General features: G+C 52.3%; 2 protein-coding genes across 2 annotated transcripts; one reads left to right on the top strand and one right to left on the bottom strand.

Moving 5' to 3' along the window:
- Window positions 1–1,834: 1,834 nt before the first annotated feature.
- LOC311621036 (proline-rich protein 3-like) lies at window positions 1,835–3,109 on the bottom strand (the record flags this gene model as incomplete). Its single annotated transcript, XM_084880825.1, has 1 exon — window positions 1,835–3,109. The coding sequence occupies one exon, from the start codon at window positions 3,107–3,109 to the stop codon at window positions 2,870–2,872; it is 240 nt and encodes a 79-aa protein (XP_084736951.1). The 3' UTR covers window positions 1,835–2,869.
- Window positions 3,110–24,478: 21,369 nt separating this feature from the next.
- CLDN3 (claudin 3) lies at window positions 24,479–25,766 on the top strand. The gene has a single exon (XM_084881623.1). It carries the CDS (start codon window positions 24,770–24,772, stop codon window positions 25,433–25,435), a length of 666 nt encoding a protein of 221 aa, XP_084737749.1. The 5' UTR covers window positions 24,479–24,769; the 3' UTR covers window positions 25,436–25,766.
- Window positions 25,767–26,471: the final 705 nt, after the last annotated feature.

Here is a 26,471-nt window from a genome sequence, read left to right as displayed (position 1 = left end):
TCACAGCCTCCCTGTACGGGAGGGGATCGGGGAAGGGAATCTTACTGCCTTTGTACCGGTGGGTGAACCGGGACGGGCAGGGGCTCGCCCAGGATGTGGTGGGCACCTTACCCAGGTGTCCTTATCTGTTGTCCCAGCCCTGCAGCCAGCTTTCCGATTGCAGGAGGCCGGCGGCCAGATGGCAGGAACACCCTCCCCCATCCCGCACTTCCTGCCGTTGTGCTCTTGGGACACGGCCAGCTGACACTGGGAGCGCGGGCGTGGGGGAGGGGAGCATGCAGGCCCTGCGCCTTTTCACCTGTGGCCCAGCAGACGCCTAAGAAGCTGCCTTCCCTGCTCGGCCCAGCCAAGCACGGCAGGTGTGGGGGAGGGACGGAGGCCGTGGGAGGGCAGGTGCGGAAGGGGGAAGTCAGTGGGGAGCTCAGGTGGAAAGGAGGTGGGGGAGGGAGTCCGGGGAGCCGTGAGCGGCTCTGCACATGAGCGGAGCTGGAGAGACAATTGTTGATGCTTGATTTATCACAGGAGCCACACTCGCTGGGTCCCGCCCACCTGCAGGAAAAATACCAGCCAAGCCAAGACGTTTTTCCTACCCTCCCTCTGGCTCCCCGAGCCTGGCCTCCCCACAGCGCAGACAACCTTTTACTTACAGGGGTCTTCAAACTACGGCCCGCGGGCCACATGCGGCCCGCAGAGGAGTCCGATCCGGCCCGCCAGGTTTTTTGGGCAGTGAGCGCAGCCGAGGTGTTACAGTAGGGATTAGTAGTTCATATAGTCCGGCCCTCCAGCTCTCTGAGGGACCGTGATCTGGCCCCCACTTTAAAAAGTTTGAGGACCCCTGCTTTATAATGTGTCTGCCTGCCATCCATCACCTTTGCTCTGGGGCAGCACATATATTTTTTTTTTTTTCTGCCAACATAAAACTTATGTTGCCAATAGAACTGTATCGTGCATGCTGTGTTTTATCCAGGACAGCTCTCTCTCCCACAGACCGGGGCACCATCCCTGCCCACCCATGGCCACCTTATCAGCCCTGTGATCTCGGAGAAGCAGTGCCCTGTCTGAGCCCCCTTTCCCTGTGTGAAATAAGGACCTGACCAGCCCTCCCTGTCTAAGGCGGATGAGGAATGAGAGGAGGATGTGAAAGTGCTCTGTGAGCTGGAAGTGTTTTAGTGTCATGAGGGGGAAGGAGCCCAGTTTGAGTCACAAGGCAGCCACCCCTCGGCTCTGGTCCTGCTCACTCCAGGTGAGAGGACTTCTTAGACCCCTGGGGCTCAGCCAAATCCTGATCACAGCACAGCACACCCCTCCGTGCCCTGCACTCAGCTCCTTGGGTGTCCCTAGGAAAGGTGCAGATAAATCCCCCATCCAGCCCTGAGCCTGCCAGACCGCCCCAGGGTAGCCAGAGGAACCTCGGCACCTGAAGTGAGGTGGGGGGAGCAGGGGGAGGGGGCGGGTGGGGGGGGAGTCTCCTGTCTGGGGCCCGGGATGGACCCCTCTGAGCGGTAAGGGAGTGACCGAGTAGATCCAGGTCTCCGGAACTTTGTCCTTTTTGTTCTGGGAATGGAAGGCTAGGGCCAGGGGAGCCAGCGCCGACTTACAGGTACTCCTCCCCACCAGATGGAATGTTTTGATCCTTATAATATCAGAAGGAAATAAATATTACAGATATATTTAAGGACATAATAAACATCTTTTTAAAATTGTATTGATTTTTAGAGAGAGCGGAAGGGAGAGACAGAGAGAGAAACACTGATTTCTGTTCCACTCATTTATGCATTCATTTGTGGGGTTTTTTGTGTTTTTTTGTTTTGTTTTTTTTGTTTTTTTTTGCACCTCGGGATGCCACATCCCAAGGTTAAAGGGGCTTGTTCCCACTGCATTTATTATTAATATAAAAAACGTTAAAAAGAAACAAAATTCACTTTCAGTTCTCCAACGGCTCTCACCCTCCCTCTTGTCCACACAACTCCTGACCACGTCCTCAGGGCCAGTTCCAGACTGAGTCTGCTCATTGCCGTTTTCACAGGAAACAACCAGCAGCAGCGACGGAGGTGGGAGCGGGCGGCAAGACGTCCAGTGGAGATTCACAGAATTCACACGGAAGGCCTGCGGCCTCCCCAGGACTAGGCTAAGAACACGGCTGTGGACGAAATGGGGTAGGCCCACCAGAGGCTTAGAGCACACCTCATGGGCCCATGTCAAACCCAAAAAAGTGGCACCAGAGAATGGGGGGCCAGGGTGGCAGCCTTGCAGGAAGGTTCCAGTGCTCCCTCGTTGGGGTGGGGAGAGCCCGAGGCACCCCAGCCTCACTCATTTGGGCAGAAACACCATAGTGCGGAGAAGCCACAGAGAGCCTCGGACATCGAGACAGGCTACGGGGTGCGTTCACCCCACACAGTGCTCTCCGGCCCCGCCCTCGGCCGCGACACCACGGGATCCCAGAGCAGGAGAGCGGCCTTTCGGGAAGGGCCCGGCATCATCCAAGCTGGACCCCAGGCCAGGCAGCCCGGCGCTGGGGCTGGGCTCGCACAGGGGAACTGGAAACAAGCAGCAGGAGTGGGAGGACACTGCTCCCGGCTCAGGACTGGAGGGCAGCAATGCGACTGGTGGATAGACACAGAAGAGGCGGCACTTAGTCCGTCTCCTGCTCGGCAGTCAGTGGCGAGGGGAGAGGACCCAGGAGGCAGCCGAGGAGCAGAGATGGGGGCCTGAAGGCGAGGCTCCGGAGGCCGGATCGGCAGAAAGAGTGCCCTTGTACCCCAGTGATGAAACACAACTCTGACCCCGATCGATCGGGGAGGTGAGAGATGGGTGGGAGATGCATGGCTGCGAGGTGACGGGCTCCCTCCAGCATGCCGGGAAGGCAGTCTCACAGAGGAGGTCCGTTGACGCCTGGGTGGTAGAAGGCACAGAGGTCCTCATATCGACAGTGGCCTTTTTTGGCAAAGTGTCGGCAGACTGGGCGGTCAGATTTGTCTGACTTGGGGTCACCAGGCTTTCCATTGGCCATGGGGGGAGGGCCCAGAAGGCTGGGCGGTCCCGCAGGCCGCCCAGCGCCGCCGGCCCCAGCCTCCTCGCGCCCGGGCACCTGGGGCGGCGGCGGCTCCATTTTGTTGATTCTTGTAGGTGCCCTGACCAGGGATTGAACTCGAAACCTATAGGAATAATGCTCTAACCAACTGAGCTACCAACCAGGGTGATATCTTTATAAAATTGGGGCGGGGGGGGGAGGGTCACGAAGGAGGAAGCAGTCTCACGCTCAGCTGAAAGATTAGTCTAGCTAGAAGTTGGCCCAAAACTATTTATTTTTGCAGAAGTTCACTGACATCTCACACCACAGACATAAGTTAAAATCTTGTTCTTTTTTTCACCAATGACAATGCCAAGATGTCTTTTTTTAAAAATTAATTTCAGTAAATCATTTGCAAGGGGTTGTCATAACCGCCTGTGAGCGTAAAGAATGTGCCACCGGGTCACGTCAGAGCCATCTCCCGGACTTGTTCCGAAGGAGGATCTCCTGGAATCTCACAGCAAACAGGCAGACAGCTTCCAAGTTTCAGACCCGGCTGGTACGGACCGGCCACCTCCTGCCTGGCTCTGGAGCCATGGGAAGGGCTGGGCCCGGCTGGGACTTTCAGAATCTGCGGGAGGCTGTGGTGGTGGCTCCTTTGAGGCTCTCATCTGAAATAACCCCAGTCCTCCCTGGATTGAGTCCCAGCTCTGCCATTTCCAAGTATGTGACATTGGGCAATAGAGTTAAACTCTCTCAGCAATGTCCCCATCGGGGGAAGGAGGATGACACCTCCCTCCCGGGTACCGGGAAGCTCCGTTCAGACTGAGCTTCCTCTGGCCGCCTTGACAAGGGGCCCAGCAGGCCCAGCACAGGCTCTAGGAAGCCACGGGCCCTGGGCTCAGAAGTGGAGGTCTGGGGTCCGAGGCTCAGCAAGTAGCCCCGGGGCCTCAGCCAGCAGCCAGGCCCGTGGCCTTCCTCTCACTTGGCCCCAGACTGGGTAATGGCAGACCTGATTACACAGGAGGCCCGGCTGCCCAGCTGGCCAGACTGGCTGAGCCGGTGCGGCCCCCAAGCTGGGCCCCACGTGGGCTGAGGGAGAAGGTGGAGGTGGGGTGGCCACAGCTGGGGAGTCTCCAAGGAACAGAAGGAAGGCCCCACTGCTGCCTGCCGGCTGGAGTCCCACCACCCAGGCCAACGGGGGCCTCTGGGGACGGGACAGAAGGACAGGAGATGGGTTCAGAGAGAGGAAATGGCTGAGTGAGGGGGTGGGAGCTCAGTGAATGAGCTCAGACATGTGAAAGGGGAGGAGACTTAGAGAGAGGATGGGACTGAGTGCATCCAATTTCAGCTTCTGTATGGTTGTTTCAAAAGTCCTGTATTCAGCCAGAACCGGTTTGGCTCAGTGGATAGACTCGCAGGGGTCTTCAAACTACGGCCCGCGGGCCACATGCGGCCCGCAGAGGAGTCTGATCCGGCCCGCCAGGTTTTTTGGGCAGTGAGCGCAGCCAAGGTGTTACAGTAGGAATTAGTAGTTCATATAGTCCGGCCCTCCAGCTCTCTGAGGGACCGTGATCTGGCCCCCACTTTAAAAAGTTTGAGGACCCCTGGGAGCATCGGCCTGCGGACTGAAAGGTCCCAGGTTCCATCCCGGACAAGGGCATGTACGTTGGTTGTGGGCACATCCCCAGTAGGGGATGTGCAAGAGGCAGCTGATCGATGATTCTCTCTCATCGATGTTTCTAACTCTCTATCCCTCTCTCTTCCTCTCTGTGAAAAATGAATAAAATGTATATATATATAAAACAACAAAGCATATCGTTATGAGAGATGTCTGAGATTTAAAAGAAGAAAAAAAAAAGCCCTGTATTCATCCATGACCTTGGCTTTCCTCGCCATCCCACCCAGCTGCCCAGCCCTTCCCATGCCACTCCAGGCTCTGAGAGAGTCCATGCCGGGCCTGAGCCCTGAGACCTCCTTCCCACCCACCCACCCGCTCCCTGCTCCCCCTGCCTCCCTCCAGGGCAGTCCTCTTCTCTGATGGTTGTGCCTTCAACTTTCCAGAAGCAGTGGAAGGAGAGCCCTGAAGGCCAGGGGATCCCTGAGGACCTTCTGATCTGATGGCCCAGTCAGTTCTGCCCAGCCCCACCGCCCCCCTTTCATCCTCTCTCAGTCGTTGGTTGGCACACATTTTTATTTTTTATTTATTTTTTTTAAATATATTTTTATTGATTTTTTACAGAGAGGAGGAGAGAGGGATAGAGAGCTAGAAACGTCGATGAGAGAGAAACATCGACCAGCTGCCTCTTGCACACCCGCTACCGGGGATGTGCCCGCAACCAATGTACATGCCCTTGACCGGAATCGAACCTGGGACCTTTCAGTCCGCAGACCGACGCTCTACCACTGAGCCAAACCGGCTTCGGCTGGCACACATTTTTAGAGCACCTGTTATGAGCCAGGCACTTGGCTGGGTGCCTTAGTATTAACAGAAATCATTTGATCTGACTACAAAACCATGTAGGGCTTTATCATTCCCATTTCAGAGACTACAAAACCATGTAGGGCTTTATCATTCCCATTTCAGAGACGGGAAAACGAAGGCTTGCTGACGTGACAGGACAGGGCCACCAGAGTAATAACAAAACAAAGGAAAGTCCCTGAGGCTGGGGCTTTTCCTCTACACCCAGGCGCTCATTCATTCCTCTTCATTTGTTTTGTGCACAAAGGGTGTACAGAGGGCCTGCCCGGGCCAGGCCCAGGGCTGGGCTTGGAGCTCAGCAGGGAACAAGGCTGGTGACTGCCCTCGAGCCCCTACCTCACCATCGAAAGAGACAATTCCTGACAGCAGAGAGGCCAGCTCTGTGTGAACTCTGGAGAGGAAACATCTCCAGCTGAGGCCCAGGCAGGCTTCCTGGAGGAGGTGGCAGGGGAAGAGGAGACCTGGAGGGTAAGTAAAAGCTTAGGAGTTCATGAAGAAAGAGTTCTCCAAAACAGGGAGTGGCGAGGGGCAGGATGGGCCTCTGCGGGGTCTGGAGCTGGGCAGGTGATGGTGCTGGCCTGGAAAGCAAGTTGGGCGTGTCAGGAAAAACCTCGAGTGCCCAGCCCAGGAGTTGGAGGTGTGGGAGAGACAAGGACAGGCTTTGAGCAAGGACAGGCCTGGCCTGCGATGCCTGGTGGGCGGTACCGGACCGGTGCGGCGGGTCTGCTGTAGGAGAATGGATAGGAGGGCTGCCCTGCTTGTGGTTGGACGATGGCGCCTCAGAGCAGAACAGGCGGGGCTTCACTGAGGGCTCAGCTTGACCCAGGACCCCCAGGGCCGCCAGATCACTGGCCCCAGGGGCCTGGTCTCGCGGGCAGAGCCAGAGCAAGGGGTGAGGTCACCCCAACCTGCTTCCTCTTCATCCTCTGGTGATAGCCTCCAGGATCCTGGAGCCCAGCACCCTTCTTGCCCAGGGTGCCTGGGCGGGGCACACACCTGATGATGACAGCGTGCGGAGAATCGGCCTCCGTGACGCACCAAGAGCGAGAGAGAAACCAGCAGCTGATCAGGGCACTGCCAGGCAGGCAGCCAGTGAGTCAGTGGTGACAGGCCAGGGGCAAACCCCAGAAGTCTGGGGATCATGCGTGCCCGAGCCCCAGGTGACTCAGAGATTATATTAGCCCTCGATCCGGGTGCAGGAACCCCCAGGCCTCCAACCGCCCTCCTGCTCCATCCCTCCCTGCTCAGATGGGCGGATGCCACCCACGCTCATTCCTGACACACACCGATTCTGACCCCTCGCCTCCTTGGGGCCCAAAAGTCCAGCTGCCAGATGTTTGCCTTCGTGCCAGATGCACCCACTGACCCAGCCTGGCCAGCAGCCCTCTGCCGCCGGCTTACAGCTCCGGATCAGACCAGCCCCGAGGAGGGGCACACCCCGCCCCTACCTGTCCCGTCGGCTGGGGAGCAGCAGGTGGGGCCAGGCCTGGAGCAGCCACGTTTGTTCTGATTCAGTTTGTGGTTAGGTTTGAACTTTTTTAGTTTTAATGTTCTCTTTATAGCAGGGCTTAACCCACCTGTTTAAACTTTTGACATGTTGCCTGAGTCCTCACCCCCAGCACTCAGTCACACCCTCCCTCCCTCCCTTTGCACACTCCCTGCTTCTCTCTCCAACGGGGCTGTGGAAACGGGACATGCCTAGGGGCTGGCCAGCTGCCGCTGGCTTGGTGTCATCACCCCTCAGCATGACTCTGTAGCTGCCCACCCGGCCAGGCCTTCCCGCTACAGGCCGTATGGAGCTCCCACCACACACCTGAGTGTGCAACAAGGGCTCCATGTTCCTGTTTTGTTTGTTTTTAATTAAAGTATAGTTGACAGGCCAGGGGCAAACCCCGGAAGTCTATGTTATATTAGTTTCAGATGTACAACATAATGATTCAACATTTATATACCTTACGGTGTGATCACCACATAAGTCATCTGCTACCGTACAAAGTTATTATGGTATTGACATATTCCCCATGCTGTACACCACGTCCCTGTGACTGATTTATTTTATAACTGGAAATCTGTACCTCTTGTTCCCTTTTACCTTTTTTTTATCCAATCCCTCTCCCCCACCCCACCACCTCTGGCAACCAGCAGTTTGTTCCCTGTGTCTATGGGTCTGTATCTATTTTACTTTGTCTGTTTGTTTTATTTTTTAGATTCCACGTGTAAGTGAAATCCTATGGTATTTGTCTTTCTCTGTCTGACTTATTTCAGTTAACTTAATACCATCTAGGTTCATCCATGTTGTTGCAGATGCAAGATTTTATTCTTTTTTGATTGCTGAGTAGTGTTCCACTACATATATATACTTGAGGCCCAGTGCACAAAAATTCATGCACTCGGAGTGGCGGGTGCCCTCAGCCCAGCCTGTGCCCCCTTGCAGTCCAGGAGCCCTCTGGGGATGCCCTACTGACAGCTTAGGCCCGCTCCCTCTGTGGGAGGTGACCAGGTGGCAGGACCCGCCCCCTATTGCCCCTCTGCTGCCACTGGTCACCGCCGCCTCCCCACCTCGGTCATCCCTCCCTCTGCCCACTGGCATGTGCCTTGGCTGGTCTGGCACCACCTGCTCACGGGGGAGGGAGGGGTTGTTCCACTGTTCAGTTGATTTGCATATTACACTTTTATTATATAGGATATATATCTATCACATTTTCTTCACTTCATCCATGGATGGCCACCCATGTTTTTTTACTTTTACTTTTCAATCAACTCCATTCCAGTTCTTCGCCATCTCTGCAGGCTAACAGGAGGACTCTCACCCTCAGCCCTTCCTGGAGCCCCTTCTCTGACCAGGGATATATATATTTTTTAATATATATTTTATTGATTTTTCACAGAGGGGAAGAGAGAGGGATAGAGAGTTAGAAACATCGATGAGAGAGAATCATCGATCAGCTGCCTCTTGCATACCCCCCACCGGGGATATGCCCGAAACCAAGGTACATGCCCTTAACCGGAATCGAACCTGGGACCTTTCAGTCTGCAGGCTGACACTCTATCCACTGAGCCAAACCGGTTTCGGCCTGACCAGGGATATTAACTGAAGCAAATGTGCCATGTAAATATAGGGTGTGAGTAGTAGGAAAACTGGGTGTGGGTTTATATGAGAACTCTCCGTACTATCTTCTCCATTTTTCTGTAAGTCTAAAACTGTTCTCAAAAATAAAGTCTATTTTTAAAAGGGGAAAAAAGGTCCTAGCTAGTTTGGCTCAGTGGACAGAGTGTCTGCCTGCGGACTGAAAGGTCCCTGGTTTGATTCTGGTCAAAGGCACATACCCGGGTGTGGGCTCGAGCCTCAGTGGGGAGCGAGCAGGAAGCAGCTTATCGATGGTTCTGTCATCATTAATAAAATTATATTTAAAAAAAAAAAAAAAAAACAAGGGAGAAGAAAGGAGAGAGAGAGAGGGAGGGAGGGAGGGAGGGAGGGAGAGAGAGAGAGAGAGAGAGAGAGAGAGAGAGAGAGAGAGAGAGAAAGGAAAGAAAGAAAGAAAGAAAAAAAGAAAGAAAGAAAGAAAGAAAGAAAGAAAGAAAGAAAGAAAGAAAGAAAGAGCTAAGCCTCCCCCATCCAGTGAGCCTTCCTGGTTCATGCTTGGGCAGTGAAGGGGCATTGAGATTGCCAGCAGGACTCAGCACTCAGCCCTGTTCATGTTCCAGAGCCTCTGATGAGAAGTGTCCTGTTCTTAGGAAACGCATGCTGAAGTACTGAGCAGGCAATTGTCACGGTGTATTCATGTGACTCAGAAGAAAAAAAAAGTGTGTGTGCAGGGAGGGAAGAGTGTGTGCGAAATGTGGCAAAACGTTAACAACTGGTGAGCCTGGGTGAAGGGTATATGAATGCTCATTGCACTAATCTTGCAACTTTCTTGTAGGTTTTAAATTTTTCAAAATAAAAAGTTGAGAGAAAAACTAAGAAGGGATCAGTCAGGACCAGCTTGTGTGATTCAGTGGTTGAGCCTCGACCTATGAACCAGGAGGTCAGCCCGTCCTGCCAAGGCCCCAGAGCCAGCCCATGGCTGGATCCACTGGTACTGCCCACCCACTGCAGGCAAACACACATACCAGGGCTCCCCTGGCTCCTGTGTCCCCAGCCCCATGACCACTGATGTCCAGTCTCTCTCCAGTGTCCGACTCAGCACCATGTTCCTTGGGCTTCCCTGCTGACAGGAAGGTGGCTGCCCCATGCCTCTTAACTCTACTGCCCAGGCCTCCTTTTGTGAAGTCTGATACAAATATCCTCCGGGCTCGTCCCTTCTCTGTGCTCAGACCAGGCCTGGGAGCTCGGGCCTTGTTATCTTGGAGTACAAGGCCAGTAACATTAATAATAACTACCCTACCTTGGCCAGGTAGCTCATTTTGTTAGAGCGATGTCCCAATACACCAAGGTTGCAGGTTCAATCCCCATTTGGGGCACATATAAGAAACAACCAGTGAATACATAAAAAAGTAGAATAACAAATCAATGTTCTCTCTCTCTCTCTCTCTCTCTCAAAATCAATAAATAAATTTTAAAATAATAATAATAATAGTAACTACCTGAATGTCCACAGCAGCACTAGAAGAATAGCCAAAATGTGGAACCTTGAAAACACGGTACCGAGTGGATGAAGCCATACAACAAAGGCCACATATCGTATTATTCTGTTCGCATGAAATGTCTAGAATAGGCAAGTCCATAGAGACAGAACGTAGATTAGTCGCTTAGAGCTGGAAGGCTACACACACACACAAAAATGTTCTGAAATCGATTGTGGTGCCTGGCTGGTGTTGCCCAGCAATTGAGAGCATCAACCCAGGAACCAAGAGCTCGTCAGTTGGTTCCCAGTCGGGGCACATGCCCCGATGCAGGTGCAGGCTTACTCCCTAGCCGATCGATGATGTCCCTTTCTCAGTGATGTTTCTAACTCTCTCCCTTCCTCTCTCTCATTAAAAAATATATATATATTTTTAAGGGATGGTTGCATCACTCTGTGACTGTATTAAAAAGTACACATTTTGTTTTTTTAAGAATATTTATTTTTTTTAAATATATTTTTTATTTCAGAGAGGAAGGGAGAGGGAGAGAATAATGAAACATTAATGATGAGAACGGATTGTTGATTAGCCACCTCCTGCATGCCCCACACTGAGGACCGAGCCCAAAGCTGGGCATGTTCTCTGTCCCGTAATCGAGCCGTGACCTCCTTGTTCATAGGTCAATGCTCAACCACTGAGCCCTGCCAGCCAAGCAGTTTGTTGATATTTTAGAGAGAGGGGAAGGGAAAGGGAGAAAGAGAGAAATATAAATCTCCAGACCAGGAATTATCCAGTAACCGCCTGGTGCACGGGACTATGTTCAACCAACCAAGCCACACTGGCCAGGGCTGAATTGCACATTTTAAATGAGTGAATTGTGTATCATATGAATTACTAACATATCTCAATACAGCTGCTTTAAAAATAATAGCACTTCTCAATGCCTGTTGGGTGCCAGGCAGGCCCCATAACAACCTCTGTTAACCCTCAAGACACTGACCCATACCGCCTGTCCAGAAAGAGACAGAGTCGCCCTCTCGTGTTTTCTGCTGGGAACTGCAGTCCCGAGGTGTGTCCTGTCTGTTGGCCAGAATTTTGAAAATCGCTCCTTCACTCTGGCAGGGGGAGGAGTGAGAAGGAAGTCCTGGCAGGCAGAAATGCGATGGGGCCACCAAAAGTACCCCTAACTGGAGTTCAGTGAAGGGAGGGGACTCAATGCAAATGGTGACCCATAGGTGGGGTTTACAGGTTTTCCATCATGATAAAAAATAAAAGCTGGCCGGTGCCATAAGAAGGGCAGAGGTCCATCCTCCCCGGGGGAAGGAGGGGGGAGCTGGGGGTTTGGCTGGGCAGCCTCGGTGGGCTCCCTAAGGCCTGCAGAGCAAACGTGGCTGAGGCCCTGAGGCCGAGGCCACGGGGTGGCCATCCAAGGCAGGACAGTGAGGTCCACAGGAAGGAAGTAGCCCACACACCAGGTGGAGCGCCCCAGGAGCAGGGGAGCACTCCCTGGTGGAGGCCATCAGAACTTTTTTAAAACGCTGTAGGATGCGAGACAAATTGTTAAAAATCGGGACTGTCCCACCAAAAGCGGGATGTCTAGTCACCTTAGGCTAGGGCCGCCTAGATCCCTTAGGGCTGGGGCCTGAGACTAAGAGCATGGGAATGAGGGACAGGACTTCTGGACCCTCCATGGAGAGGGGCAGGGAGGAGGGCATGTAGGTGAGTGCATGCTTGTGTGAGGAGGAGGAAGGGGAGGAGAGGCAGGTGCTGCCCTGGAGCCCCAGGGAGAGTGGCGCTTCTACTCGCCCTCCTCCCAGCTCCCCCTCAATCACAGCCAGGCCCACGTAGGCCTGGGAAGATGGTGAAACCCCGGCCCACACGCTCATCACGTGGGAGATTCAGCCAGGCCAAGGACAAGCTGCTGCTCCCAGGCCCCACCCTGAGCTCCTTCCCCTCTCTCAGCACCAGGTCCTCACTGAGCTCCTGTTCCTGACTTCACTCACACCCTCCCTGGCCCTTCAGCAGGGGGAGAGAGCCGGGTGAAGAGACAAGGCACAGAGGGGAAGGGGGCTCAGTGACCGGAGGGGCTTCAACAAGGGAGTGAGGACGCTGGGAGGCAGAGACTCTCAGAGGGAGGAGCTCAGCGTGGGCGAGGAGGCTGAGGACCCGGACCCGTCGGCCAGGCAGGTCCCAGGGGGGCAATCTCAGACCCCCTAGCTCCAGCGTGCTTGGTGACACCTGAGCAGCACCTGTGGCACAGCCTGGAGGCAGCCCCAGGCTCGGTGTCTGCAGGCCCGCCTGAAAACGGAAGAGGCTTGGGAGGGCCTCTTTATGGCTCTTGTGGCTCCCGGTGAAACCTGGCCCTGGGGACAGGGAAGCAGCTTGTTTCTGGGGGGGCCGGTGGGGAGGGGGGAGTGACTCATTCTTCTCTTCCAAGCTCCACGACATGACACCTCCGACACCTCCGAGGCTGGGAATTACCCCAAAGCTGCCAACCAGGCCGGTCAGAGAACAGCAGCTCCACCCTGACGTGGCCTCTCACCTCCCGGCTCCCACCCTTCCCACAGGGAGGGGTGGACGGTGCCCAGAACTGTGGACTCCCGGCTGAGAAACACACACGCACAAACCCACACAGACACACGCCCAGCCACGCACTAACTCCAAACACAACCACCCTCACCCAGAAACACACACCCACCACACGCAGACACTTGCAAGCACCCAAACAGTCAGAGAGCAGACGGCAGCCCACCAAGAAGCCCCCACAAAGTACACCATCCTGTGAACACAAAGACCCGCTCAGGGCTCAGCATATCAGGCCATCCACACTCTCGCAGGCTCCAGAACCAGTTTCACTTCTCCACTGGCCCCTTTAAGAGGCTCATTGTGGAAAGAGGGGGAAGGAAACAGGCAGCAGAGGTAGATGGGGCGCCAATTTGGGTGGGGGCATATCCTCGAGGCCTCCCTGCTCAGGGGGAGAGTACAAATTGGGTTTTAACTGAGGGCTGGGCACTTTGTCACCAAAGAACCTGAGGTGCCTTCACTGCCTCCTGCTGCCAACATTTTCCCTGCTGGAGGCCGGGTTTCAGGGCACACATAAAGCTTGGTGTCCCAGCAAGGGACATGTGTCATATCTTAGTTGTCTATGTCCCGAAAAGCTGGCTGCAAAACCACCTCTCGCAGAAGCCCGGACCCCACATGCCTGTCAGCGCAGGTTAGCACCAGTATACAGAGCCAATGCTCCCAGCGGGTGGCATCTGCTGACTTGTTAGGCAGCTTCCGGTATGTGTGATGCCTCCACACTTCTGCTCCAGACTGAGGCTTCCCAGGGCAGGGGCTGAGTGTATTTTATACCTCAAAAAAGATAACGTAAGCCCGGATGTGGCGGCTCAGTGGATTGAGTGTTGTCCTGTGGACCAAGAGGTCCCAGGTTCAATTCCCAGTCAGGGCACAGGCCCGGGATGCAGGCTTGATCCCCAGTAGGGGGTGTGCAGGAGGCAGCCGGTCAATGATTCTCTCTAGTCATTGATGTTTTTATCTCTCCCTCTCCCTTCTTCTCTGAAGTCAATAAAAATATGTTTTAAAAAAGAAGATGACATGAAATGGTAAAACATAAGCCATAGTCTTAGAGAAGATATTTACAACCCATATCACCAGCAAATGAGTGATACTCAGAACATAAATTCAGTAAATCAACAACAAAAGGACAAACATCCCAATAGAAAATTAGGGAAATGCCATCAAAAAGAAGCTCATGAAGAAGAAAACATTGAGACAAACAATAAACAAATGAAAAGATGTTCAGTGTGACTGTTGACAAGAGAATATCACTTGACACCCACAGGATGACAAAAACACTGAAAAGTCTGGTGCTACCAAGTGTTGGCAAAGATGCATAGCAATAGGAACTCCCCAGCATGCGGGAAGGGTGTCAATTAACACAACAGTTCTAGAGAATCAGTTGGCAACACCTCGTAAGGTGTGCATACCAGTGATCCAGCAATTTTACTTCCAGAGAAACTCTCACGCATAAGCACCTGGCGGCGTTTACAAGGCCATGTGTCATATCTTAGTTGTAATAGTAAAACCATTGTAAACAATCCAAATGTTCATCGAGAGAACAGATATAAGCTGTGGCCTACTCACACAAGGAAATACTATGCAGCAGGTACAATAAATGAGCCAGAGCTTCTTATATAAACACTAGAGGCCTGGTGCACGAATTAGTGTATGGGTGGGGTCCCTTGACCTGGCTGGTGATGAAGCCTATCGGGGGGCCAGTCATCTGGGGGGAGGGATCCCAGGAGGTGGGCTGGCCAGGAGGAGGGGCTGCAGGAGGTTGGCTGTGGGAGAGCACTGACCACCAGGAGGAAGCTCCTGCATTGAGCGTCTGCCCCCTGGTGGTCAGTGTGCATCATTGCGACTGGTTGACCAGTCATTCTGGTTGTTCATTCATAATGGTCGCTTAGGCTTTTATATATATATATATATATATATATATATATATATATATATATATATATATATATATATGGATAAATTTTGAAAACATACAGTGAACAGGAAAAAAAAAACTGTCCAATATGTAGAACATAAGGCCGTCTATGTAATAGTGTTTGATGCACAAGATAGCACTGTGTATTGTGAATGAATATATACCTAAGCAGCAAAACTATAAAAACTTGAACAAGGCGATGACACATCAACTTCAGGATAGTGTTACCTGGAGGAAAACAAGTGAATGGGAAAAGGCAGGGATACAAAGAGCCTTCAGCAGAATAATACTTGTTAAATCTGAGTGCGGTGGGATCTCATGGGTGTTTCTTATATTAGTCTTTATACTTTCCCATATGTTTGAAATATCTCATCGTTTTAAAAATATGTAAAAGGGAGCAAGGCAATTTTTCAGTCTAGCAGCAAGAAGGTGGGCCGCCATCTTGGTTTCTGCACAGATCCCAGCTTATGCCGTCCCTCCTTCACTCAACATTTCAGTGTTGCTCCAGCACGCTTCTCTGACCCAGATGACTCTGTCTTCATTCCTGGGCCTCCCAGACCTAGGCAGTCCTGCCCCTAGGGGTTAGGGGGGAGGGGAGAATGTTTTGTGTGAACTTTTATCAGTTCCTGCCTGGATCCACAGATAACATTGAGATCCTAGAGACCTAATGCATTCCAGTCACATTCACAAAGGATAATCTAAAAAATGCATAGGAATCCCCACCCCACCCCCACCCTTGTCTTTAGAAAGATGTCTAAGGGCCCAGCCAGTGTGGCTCAGTGTTTGGATCTCAACCATGAACCTGGAGGTCACTGTTAGATTCCCAGTCAGGGCACATGCCTGGTTGCAGACTCCATCCCCGGTGTGGGGCATGCAGGAGGCAGCCGATCAATGCTTCTCTCATCATTGATGTTCCTTTCTCTCCTTCTCCCTTCTTTTCTGAAATCAATAAAGATATATTGAAAAATAAAAATATGTCAAAGGTATCAAAATATGTGGTCTACTGCACCATGGATGAGAGCGCCCTTTCCTCACCTTCCACCCCACAACTGGCTAAGCAGATCTTCTAAAAACTGCCCACAAAACCTCTCTTCTATCCCTGTTCTAGCTGCATGGTCTTTCCCTCAGCAAGCAATTCTTCCTCCTCTGGTAAGTGAAGTGGGCCAGGAGGGAAGTCTGGCACAATTATTAACCCCCGTGAGCAGACCAGGGAGGAGGGCGTCTGTAAATGCTCACAGCACCGGGCCTAAGAGCATCTGCAACGCGGCCGTCCAGCCCCCCTCCGCTGTCTCCCAGGGGAGTCAGGGCTGCCTTCACAAAGCCATTTCATCAGCCTGCAAGGCCAGCTGCTTCCAGATGGTGGGGTTCATGGGGAGACCTCACCCCATACTTCTCCAGCTGTAAGGCAGCTTCAACATTCACCAGAACAGCATATGAAACTTTAGCAAGTTCAGGAATGGTGGTACTGGCAGAAGCATGATACCCAACTAAACTAAATTCAAATCTCACATAAGCATCTTCTGAGATACAGACAAGTTACCGATGACCTCACAACTGGAAAGGACTGAGCCTGTCTGGTCCCTACTGGATTCAGGATCGGTACCATTTTGCTGGCAGTGGGCACTCGGCTCAGGCCTGGTGGGACAAAGCCTTGCATGCTTCCTTTCCCACCACAGTAACCACTGTGGTCACAAGCCCACTGAACAGACGACACCAGGCTGGCTGGGGAAGGAAGCACCCGAAAGACCGTTTAGAGCACATGTGTCAAACACAAGGCCCGCGGGCCAAATCCAGCCCGCCAGGCCTTGCAATGTGGCCCTCACCGCGCTGTCATCACTGCACTCCGCTGTCAGTTTATGACATTGTCAGTTTATGACTGTTCAGTAAACCATTCGGCCCGCGATTTAGGCTGGATTTTAGATTTGGCCCCTTCTCTGATTGAGTTCGACACCTCTAGTTTAGAGGATACAATGCTATTTGAGCCCTTCCAGCAGCAAGATGTTCCTTTGAGTCGGAGCTCAGGGCACACAGCGCCACAGGACTGCCCAGCAGGGGAACGTGGCCTCTGTGGGTGATAAGGCGAGAGGCAATAAGGGTTGAGTAACCTCTGATAGAGCCCTATCTTAAATCAACTTCTTTCTCCTTGGGCCTCAAAAGCTGCTTTGTTTAACTTCGTGCTGTTTGGATGAAGATATGATAAGGTCCCCAAGGTTTAAATAAACTTAGAAGTCAACAGCGGTTACTACCCTCCATTCCCTGGAAGGTAGGCTTAGTGAGGTGAGGACACAAGACCCCCGAGGGGCAGGGGCCCAAGGCCTCCCACTCCTCTCTCTCCTGGAGTCCGCAGCCTCAGCCAAACCCAGTTGAGGTTCCCTTGAGTTTCTTTCTTTTCCTGTTTCTCATTTTGGTTGCAAGTAGGAAAGCCAGGGCCAAAGCATGTAACTACAAAGCTTAAGCCAGAGCTCTCAAACTCAAGTGGCTACAAGGACCAAATGGGAAACAAAAATGCATGCAAGGAGCCAAGTGAGAGGCGGTGGATGGGGGACTTCCACTTTCAAGAAAAGGAAGTAGGCAAAACCCTGGGGACTTTATAGATACAACAAACAAGAGGAGATTGACAGTGGAGGGAAGGCAAACCAGCCAGGGACCTCTAGACACAAAGAGGTGTGACACCCTCGTCGTTGTCGCCATCCTGCGGCCACCTGCAGGCTCCTCAGGGCACACGTGGGTGGCTTGGGTTCTCTTTTTCCCTCAGACATCCCAAAACACGGAACTGAAGAAGCAGGCAACTGAGACACCAATGGGCACAGACAAAAAACGTCCCACCAAAAACCTGTTTTCTCTAGTCAGAGAAGCAAAAGAGGGGCAGAGCAGAAAACTTTCTTCTCTTTTTTTTTTTTTTTAATTTTTTTAAATATATATTTTATTGATTTTTGACAGAGAGGAAGAGAGAGGGGTAGAGAGTTAGAAACATCGATGAGAGAGAATCATCGATCAGCTGCCTCTTGCACACGCCCCACTGGGGATGCGCCCGCAACCAAGGTACATGCCCTTGACCCAAATCGAACCTGGGACCCTTCAGTCTGCAGGCTGACGCTCTATCCACTGAGCCAAACCGGTTTTGGCCACAGAAAACTTTCTGACAATAACCACTCTACTCTAGCCAAGGACCAGAGAAAAAACTGTGTCTCCCCTCCCCTCCTCCACACCCTCTCCCCCCCCAGCCCACACCACAAAGGTCAGGTGCAGAAACTAGATCTCCATCCTAGTAGAGGCTGTAACAAAGCACACCAACACCCCCACCAGGGTGGTGTCACAACCCCCGCCCCCACAGCGATGGGACCACGTGGTGAGTCTAGCCTTCTCTACCTACTGATAGTAAAAGGCACCACACCCACTGCCCGCTGGGCTGGAATCATAGGAAGCCACCCAAACCACACAATCAGTGGAAAGCATCTGGGGAGCTGGAACTCCCACCCCTATTTAGCAATAACAAGGAACCACCTTCCTCCCTTGCCCCAGGTGTCAATCAAGGCTTCTAGGTCTACCTGGCAATATAAGGAAGCCCCTGGCCCTTCTCCCGTAGTGTCAAGCTAGAACAGATTTTGTAAGATTTAGACTTTTGGAACATAATACAAAACTGCCCAGGATCCCACTAAAAATCACTCATCAGACTAAGAACCAGAAAGATCTCAAACTGAATGAAAATTGGTGCCAACACCAAGATGACAGAGATTAGAATTGCCTGACAAAGATAATTTTAAACCAACCATGATCAAAATGATTACAAGAGTAATTATGGATGCACTTGAAGCAAATGGAAAATAGAAAAATTTAGCAAAAAAAAAAAAAGAGAGAGAGAGAGAGAGAGAGAGAGAGAGAGAGAGAGAGAGAGAGATGTAAAGAAGAACCAATGGAAAGTTTAGAACCGAAATAAAAAACTCAGTAGATGGCACAAGAGCAGAAGAGAGGAGGGTGGTAAACACACAATACAGTGTGCGGTTGATGTGTTATAGAATTGTGTACCTGAAACTTGTACAATTTTGTTAACTAGTGTCACCAATAAATTCAATAAAAAGGAAAAAATAGATGCATTTTTTTTTTTTTAAAAAAAGAGCAGCCTTTGTCGGTTTGGCTCAGTGAATAGAGCGTCGTCCTGCGGACCGAAGGGTCCCAGGTTTGATTCTGGTCATGGGCTGTGGGCTCCATCCCCACTGGGGGGCATGCAGGAGGCAGCCTATCAATGATTCTCTCATCATTGATGTTTCTATCTCTCTCTCCCTCTTCCTTTCTCTCTGAAATCAATAAAAATATGTTAAAAAGTTAAAAAAAAAAAAAAAGGCAGAAGGGAGACGACAGAGAAAATAATGAATGAGCTGAAAGATAGAATGATAAAAATTACTCAAGAGTGAAAGTAGAACGAGGAAAAAAATTAAAAAGAACAGAGCCTCAGGTAACTGTGGGACTATAACAAACATCTAACGTTTGTGCCATCAGAGTCCCCGAAGAAAGAATGAAGCAGGCAAAGTTAGAAAAATATTTGAAGAAATAATACCCTGAAAACTCCCCAAATTTGGCAAGAGACATAAACCTACATATTTAAGAAGCTAAACATATCTCAAACTGATAAAACCCAAAGAAATGCACACTAAGAAATATCATGATCAGACTTCTTAAAACGAAAGACTGGGGGTCAGGGGCAGGAGAATCTTAAAGCAGCCATAGATAAATAACGTCTTACTTACAAGGGAAAACAATTAGAATGATAGCAAATTTATAATCACGTATCATGGAGGCCAGAAGGAAATGGCACAATATTTTTCAAGTGCTGAAAGAAGAGAACCTAGAATCCCATACTCAGTGAAAATATTTCTCAGGAATAAAGAAAATCAAGACATTTATGGGAAAAGGACAATTAAGGGAATTTGTCACAAGCAAATTACTATGACTCTCTCTTTTAAATTACCCAAAAACATTACTATGACTCTCTCTTTAGAAAATCCCAAGAAATCTACAAAAAGCTCCCAAAATAAATGAGTTCAGCAAAGCCACAGGATACAGGATAAATATATAAAATAAAACATATAGTTTTTGCTCTGTGGAAGACCTTTTAAGAGGACAAAAGGACAAGCTATCGAGTGGGACAATAGTTGCTAGCCACACATTCAACAAAGGATATATAAAGAACTCTCAAAACTCAAGAATTTTTTTAAAAGTAAGGAATCCAATTAGAATATGGACAAAAAGCATAAAGAGACATGTCAATGAAGAAGATATACAGATATCTTCTTCAAATAAGCAAACAAGCACAGGCAACGATGTTTAACAGCATTAGTCACAAAGGAACTGCAAATTAAAACCACAATGAGATACCATTGCACACCTAGCAGGTGCTGGAAGTAAACTATACCCAATGCGGGCGAGGACACAGAGAACCGAGGTCGCTGGTGGGTATGGACAACGGGAAGGTTTTGCTGGGAGCAACTCTGGAGAACAAGGATAGTAGTTTCTTTAAAAGCTAAGCATGCAGCAACCAGAATTTGCATTCCTAAACATTTATTATTATTATTATTAAATTGTTATCTGTGCATTCCTAGACATTTAGTCCATAGAAATAAATACATGTTCGCCCTAAAAGGTTTGGCTCATAGAGCATCAGCCTGTGGACTGAAGGGTCCTGGTTTTGATTCCAGTCAAGGGCACATGCCCTGGTTGTGGGCTCGATCCCCATTGGAGGTGGGGAATGCAGGAGGCAGCCAATCAATGGTTCTCTCTCTCATCACTGATGTTTCTCTCTCTCTCTCCTTCTTTCTTCCTCTCTGAAATCAATAAAAATATTAAAAAGAAAGAAAAAGAAATACACGTTTGCACAAAAACCTGATGTCTACTTCTTGGGGATTGGACACTTGGCAGGAGATAGGTAATGGACCAGTTTCCTAGCTGTGGCTACTCTTCTTTCAACTCCTCTCTTCTTAGCCCTTTGCTCCTTGGAATCACACACACACACACACACACACACACACACACACACACAACATTCTGCCCAAATACACCTTGTCAGCTCCACCAGCTAAATCCTTCTCTACCAACTCCTGCCCGACCTCAACACGGCTGCAGAACTGCCCTTCCCATCGTCACGCACGTGAGGGAGAAGCGGCGTCTCTGTGGTTTCGCTTTGCATTTCTCTAATGACTAATGATGTCAGACATCTTGGCCATTTGTATATCATCTTTGTCTATTCTCAACGTCTATTTAGATTCTCTGACAATTTTCTAATTGGGTTATTTGTCTTTTTAGTATTGGTTTGTAAGAGCCATGGTATATATTAAGCCAAGGTTGCAAGAACACACACACACACACACACACACACACACACACAAAATGAATTGGAACTGCTTTGCCCAGAGCCAAAGTCTTCTTTGCAGAGTCCCTGAAGTTTGGCCCCTGGGTCATGAAGCTTTCTGCCCTCATCTCCTCACAGCCCCACCCAGCAGATCCACCTCGCTGGGGCTCAGGAACAACGCACCTCTTTCTGCCTGCCCACCCCCCTCACTCCCGGTCCTAACCTGAGCAATCAGAACGAACTCCTCTGCACACAAGAGGAAACTGAGACTAAAGGCGGAGAAGGACTTTCTCAAGGTCACTTGACTGGTGGAAGTAGAGACAGCGCAAACTCAGGACTGCCCAGCTAAACCCCACACTTTCTCCACACAAGTTCCCTGACCTGGTTGTTTTCTGGTTAATTATGCACTTACATCACCTCCATCCTCATTACAACCTCGTGAGATGGGTCACATAAACATCATTTTCTTCATTTTACAAAGGAAACTGAGCCTAAGAGAGATGACATGAGTTTTCCCCAGCCTCACAGCCAGCAAGAGACGGAGCTCACAGCACTCACCCAGGCACAACCACCGGGGAACCCACCTCAGCCCTCCACTAAGCCCATTCACACTGCCTGGGGGTTCTGCCTCCTTTCTGGGTCAAAGCCACCCCCACTCACCAGGAAACTAACAGCCAGCAGTCCCTGAAACGGACCTAGCCCCTATGAACTTCCCCCACCCTGCACCGGCTGGGCACTCCCGGCCTTGCCCAGCCCAACCCAATAGGCCCCACCCAAGACCTTTGCCCCTGTAAGAAGTAGGACCCTAGTTTCCTGGGCATCTGGCCCTGTTTACCTTATCTTTTTTTTTTTTTAGAAATCTGTTTCGTTGTCGTTTTTTGTTCTTGGTTAATCCTCACCAAAGATATTTTTCCATTGATTTATAAGAGAGAGTAGGAGGGAAAGGGAGAGACAGAGAAACAGATGTGAGAGAGGCACATCAAATTGGTTGCCCCCTGCAGGAATGGACCAGGACCAGGGATCGAGCTTGCAACCCAGGTACATGCCCTTGACCAGAATCGAACCTGGGACCCTTCAGTCCTCAGGCTGATTCCTTACCCACTGAGCAAAACTGGCCAGGGCTACCTTATTCTTATATCACCCTAGGGCAGTGGTCAGCAAACAGAGGCTCGAGAGCCACATGCGGCTCTTTGGCCCCTTGAGTGTGGCTCTTCCTCAAAATACCACATGCAGGCCACATACAGTGTGATTGAAACTTCGTGGCCCGTGTGCAGAAGTCGGTTTTGGGCCTGAGCGAGTCTATTTTGAAGAAGTGGCGTTAGAATACTCAAGGGGCCGAAGAGCCGCATGTGGCTTGCGAGCCGCGGTTTGCCAACCACAGGCCTAGGGCTTTGGCACTTATAGAAAAGGATACAAGCTACATGCCTGTGATTTGAGAGATATGGAGGAAACCAGAAAATCCCCCACTCAATGAGGTTTCTTTTGTTGTTGTTGTTAATCTTCACCTGAGGGTATTTTTTCCATTGATTTTTAGAGAAAGTAGAAGGGCCCTAGCCAGTTTGGCTCAGTGGCTAGAGCGTTGGCCTGCAGATGGAAGGGTCCCAGGTTCAATACCTGTCAAGGGCACATGCCTGGGTTGTGGGCTCAATCCCCAGTAGGGGGTGTGCAGGAGGCAGTGGATCAGTGATTCTCATCATTGATGTTTCTATCTCTCCTTCTCCTTTCCTCTATGAAATCAATAAAAATATTTTTTTTTTTAAAGAGAGAAAGTAGAAGGGAGAGAGGGTGGGAGAGAGACAAAGAAAGAGAGGGAAACATCAACGTGAGATTGACATGTCTATTGGTTGCCTTTTGCACACACCCCAATGAGGCTGAACCTGCAACCCAGGTAAGTGTCCTTGACTGGTCGTTGAACCTAAGATCCTTCAATGAGAGATCAACGCTCCTAACCACTTAGAAACACTGGCCAGGGTGCAATGAAGTTTCTTATCTAGCTTGGACGTGTGCTTGGTTTCTGCCAGATGACAAAGCCCTCTGGTTCAGGAAACACAGTAGTGTCCTGTTATCAGTCATTCATGCCAGTAGGAGGGCCTAGGCAGGCAAGGTTGCAAGAGCACAAGAAAGGGATGTCCTTCCCTCATTCAAGTCATGAAACCAACATTTCAGTCACTAGAGATCCTGCAGTGAATGAAACCAGCGGGAATCCGTGCCCGTCTGGGGACATTCTGGCTGTCCGAATGGAGCTGACAACGTGGAGCAGAGAGAGAATAAAAATAGCTAAGAGCCGAAACCGGTTTGGCTCAGTGGTAGAGCGTCGGTCTGCAGACTGAAAGGTCCCGGGTTCGATTCTGGTCGGGAGCATGTACCTTGGTTGCGGGCACATCCCCTGTAGGGGGTGTGCAAGAGGCAGCTGATCAATGTTTCTCTCACATCAGTGTTTCTGGCTCTCTATCTCTCTCCCTTCCTCTCTGTAAAAAATCAATAAAATCAATAAAATAATAAAAATAAATAAATAAAGTGATTAAAAAAATAATAACTAAGAGGAATAAGGAGTATGGCAGATGGTGTTAAAATCAAAAGAGAATATAAAGTATGTAAAAAGGACAGAACACTGTGGAGTGAGCAGTTGTAATTTTAAATAGTGTGGTCAGGGAAGGAAGGCCTTGCTGGGAACAAAAAGCTGAAAAGGTAGGAATGAGCCTTGTGAATATCTGCACGTGCCCCATTGTTGAATGCCCATGAAGCCGGAAGTGAGAGCGTGTGGCTTGCTGGAGGAAGAGCCCGGAGATCTGGGCGCTGGAGGAGGGGAGGAGAGGGTTTGGGTGAAGGGGAGGGATAGCCCGGGTGTGGGAGCAAGGGGTTGCAGGTAAAGCCTCTGACTTCCCACTTTTGCCGGGATCCAATCTTTCACCACCATTTCATTAGGGTGAATCTCAGCACTGACTTGGAGCCCGGAGGGAGGGACGAACGACAGGGCGCGGGGTGAGGGGAGCAGCTCCGCTAAAGGGATCCGGAGTCACTGCGAGGGATCAGAGCTGAGGATCAGGCTGGGGGGTGGGAGTTTTAGTTCGGCACCGGCTCTGGGGCTTCTTCTGAGTGCTTTTGAGGGCGGTCCCTGGTTACCAAGTCCAGATCTCTAGGGCTGGCAACCCCAGGGGCCTGAATCAGGCGGGTCCCGTGCGTGGCGAGCGCTGCTCGGAGGAGGCCCGGTGGGAGTGGGGAGCAGGTGCGCCGCTCACGCCCGCGAACACCCACGGCCACGGCCACGCCGCCCTCCCAGGCCCCGGGGACCCCGGGCTCCTGGCAGCGCCCCCTTCACCACGCGGGCGGCCGTGCCAACTGCGGAGTCTGGGGACCGGTCAGACAGCCTGTCGTGTGCAACCTCCCCCCACCTGCGGGGGAATGGTTACCTGGCATCGGGGACTCGGAGAGGGGGCGGGGCTCAGGCTCAGGCCCCGCCCCCCGTGGCACACCCCCACCTGCGATCCGGCCCTGTCCCTCCTCCCCGGCCCGCGGCGCAGGTGGGCAGAGGGGCCACGTCACTGTGCCCAGGTCCCGGAGGACGCGGCCCCGCCCCGCCCGCCCCCGCCCGCGCCCCGAGCAGGACCAAGGACCAATCGGCCCCGACTCCGGGCCCGTTCAGTCGCCGCCGCCGCCGCCCACAAAGCCGCAGGCAGGTGCGGGCGCAGCCGCGGCGCAGCTGGCAGAGCCGGGCCGTTAGCGCGCGCGCGGTTCTTCGGCTCGTCCGTCCGTCGGTCCGTCCGTCAGGGGGGGCGTCTTCCCAGTTCTTGCCCAGGAGGCCCCGCGGCCGCGCCCCCTCGCCGTCCGTCCCCGATCCCGGAGCCGCCCGGCAGAGCCGGCTTGGGAGCGGCAGCCATGTCCATGGGCCTGGAGATCACGGGCACGGCGCTGGCCGTGCTGGGCTGGCTGGGCACCATCGTGTGCTGCGCGCTGCCCATGTGGCGGGTCACGGCCTTCATCGGCAGCAGCATCATCACGGCGCAGATCACCTGGGAGGGCCTGTGGATGAACTGCGTGGTGCAGAGCACCGGCCAGATGCAGTGCAAGGTGTACGACTCGCTGCTGGCGCTGCCGCAGGACCTGCAGGCGGCCCGCGCGCTCATCGTGGTGGCCATCCTGCTGGGCGCCTTCGGGCTCCTCGTGGCGCTCGTGGGCGCGCAGTGCACCAACTGCGTGCAGGACGACACGGCCAAGGCCAAGATCACCATCGTGGCGGGCGTGCTGTTCCTGCTGGCCGCGCTGCTCACCCTGGTGCCGGTGTCCTGGTCGGCCAACACCATTGTGCAGGACTTCTACAACCCGCTCGTGCCCGAGTCGCAGAAGCGCGAGATCGGCTCGGGCCTGTACGTGGGCTGGGCGGCGGCGGCCATGCAGCTGCTGGGCGGCGCGCTGCTCTGCTGCTCGTGCCCCCCGCAGGAGAAAAAGTACGTGCCCGCCAAGATCCTCTACTCGGCGCCGCGGTCCGCCGCAGGGCCAGGCACGGGCACCGGCACCGCCTACGACCGCAAGGACTACGTCTGAGGGGCCACCGCCGACGCGTGCAGGAGCGCCCACCCGTCCAGCAGCCAACCTGGCATCGGAAACCGGCCCAGCTCAGACGTCCGGCAGCCCTCTCCCTGGACTGGCAGGGGCCAGCCCATCGCCCCTTTCCCCAGCTGCCACCCCTCCTCCGTGGGCAGGCAGCGGTGGGACAGCGAAATCAGGGGAGCAGCCCGCATAGACAATGAAACCGCCCCCTCTGGAGCGCGGGGTGGGGTGGCCACGCTGCCCCAAAGCCCTTGTGGGGCAGGCCCCGGCGGCCCTGGAAGGGGCCACTTGATATTCTTCTTCAATAAAAGCCTTTCGTTTTGCAGTTGCCTGCGCCGCCTCCTTGCCCTGAGTTGCGCGCTCAGGGCTCAGCCGCCCCCCCGACCCCCACCAAAAAAAAAAGGCTTGGCCTGGGCTGGATTCTGCTAGGGATGAAGCTCAGAGAGGAACAGAGAGGTTCAGTAACCGGGGAGGCTGCAAACTGAACTGGGTGCTAGCGGTCATCTGGCCTCCTCCCTGGGGGTTCAGACGGGTGAGAGGCAGGTGTGGGCGCCTCCAGCGTGTTTTGGTGGAGAGAGCCAAGAGGGTGGGGGCAGGGTGTCAGGGACCCCTCTTCTCCAGGCTGACGTTTGGGTTTGTGCTCCGAGGAGCGTGTTTTCCACAGCGGCTGCCTGCACCCCAGGATCGCTGCCCCTGTGCTACATGAAAGAGCACATTCAATGCTATGATTTCATATTTGGAAAAGGAGAACACAAAGACCTATTGTGTTTGTTTGTTTTTTGCTTGGCGAAAGTAATGCTGGGCAGAACCTTCTCACCTGGGGGGAAAGATGAGAGAGGGGCCTCGTGTTCTTCTGGGGGGAGGGGAGAATTTGAGGGGGGAGGGTTCTTAGAAGCACTGGCATCTTGGAGAAGGTGCAGGAGGGCCAGGCCCTGGGAAAGGGGGCCAGTGCCCAGGGCCAGGCAAGAGAAATTCTGCGTGGCAGGACAGGTAGCAAGGTGAGAGATGAAGTGTGATGAGGCCCAGGGGC

This window comes from Pipistrellus hanaki (genome assembly GCF_964339955.1).
Source record: "Pipistrellus hanaki genome assembly, chromosome: 4".
In the NCBI taxonomy this organism is placed as follows: domain Eukaryota; kingdom Metazoa; phylum Chordata; class Mammalia; order Chiroptera; family Vespertilionidae; genus Pipistrellus; species Pipistrellus hanaki.
The sequence above is the reverse complement of the archived record's forward strand: the minus strand, read 5'-3'. Positions and strand labels throughout refer to the sequence as shown.

What these genes read in the sequence shown, in the direction of transcription:
- CLDN3 (XM_084881623.1), top strand. Translation starts at nt 24,770, where the DNA reads ATGTCCATGGGCCTGGAGATCACGGGCACGGCGCTGGCCGTGCTGGGC.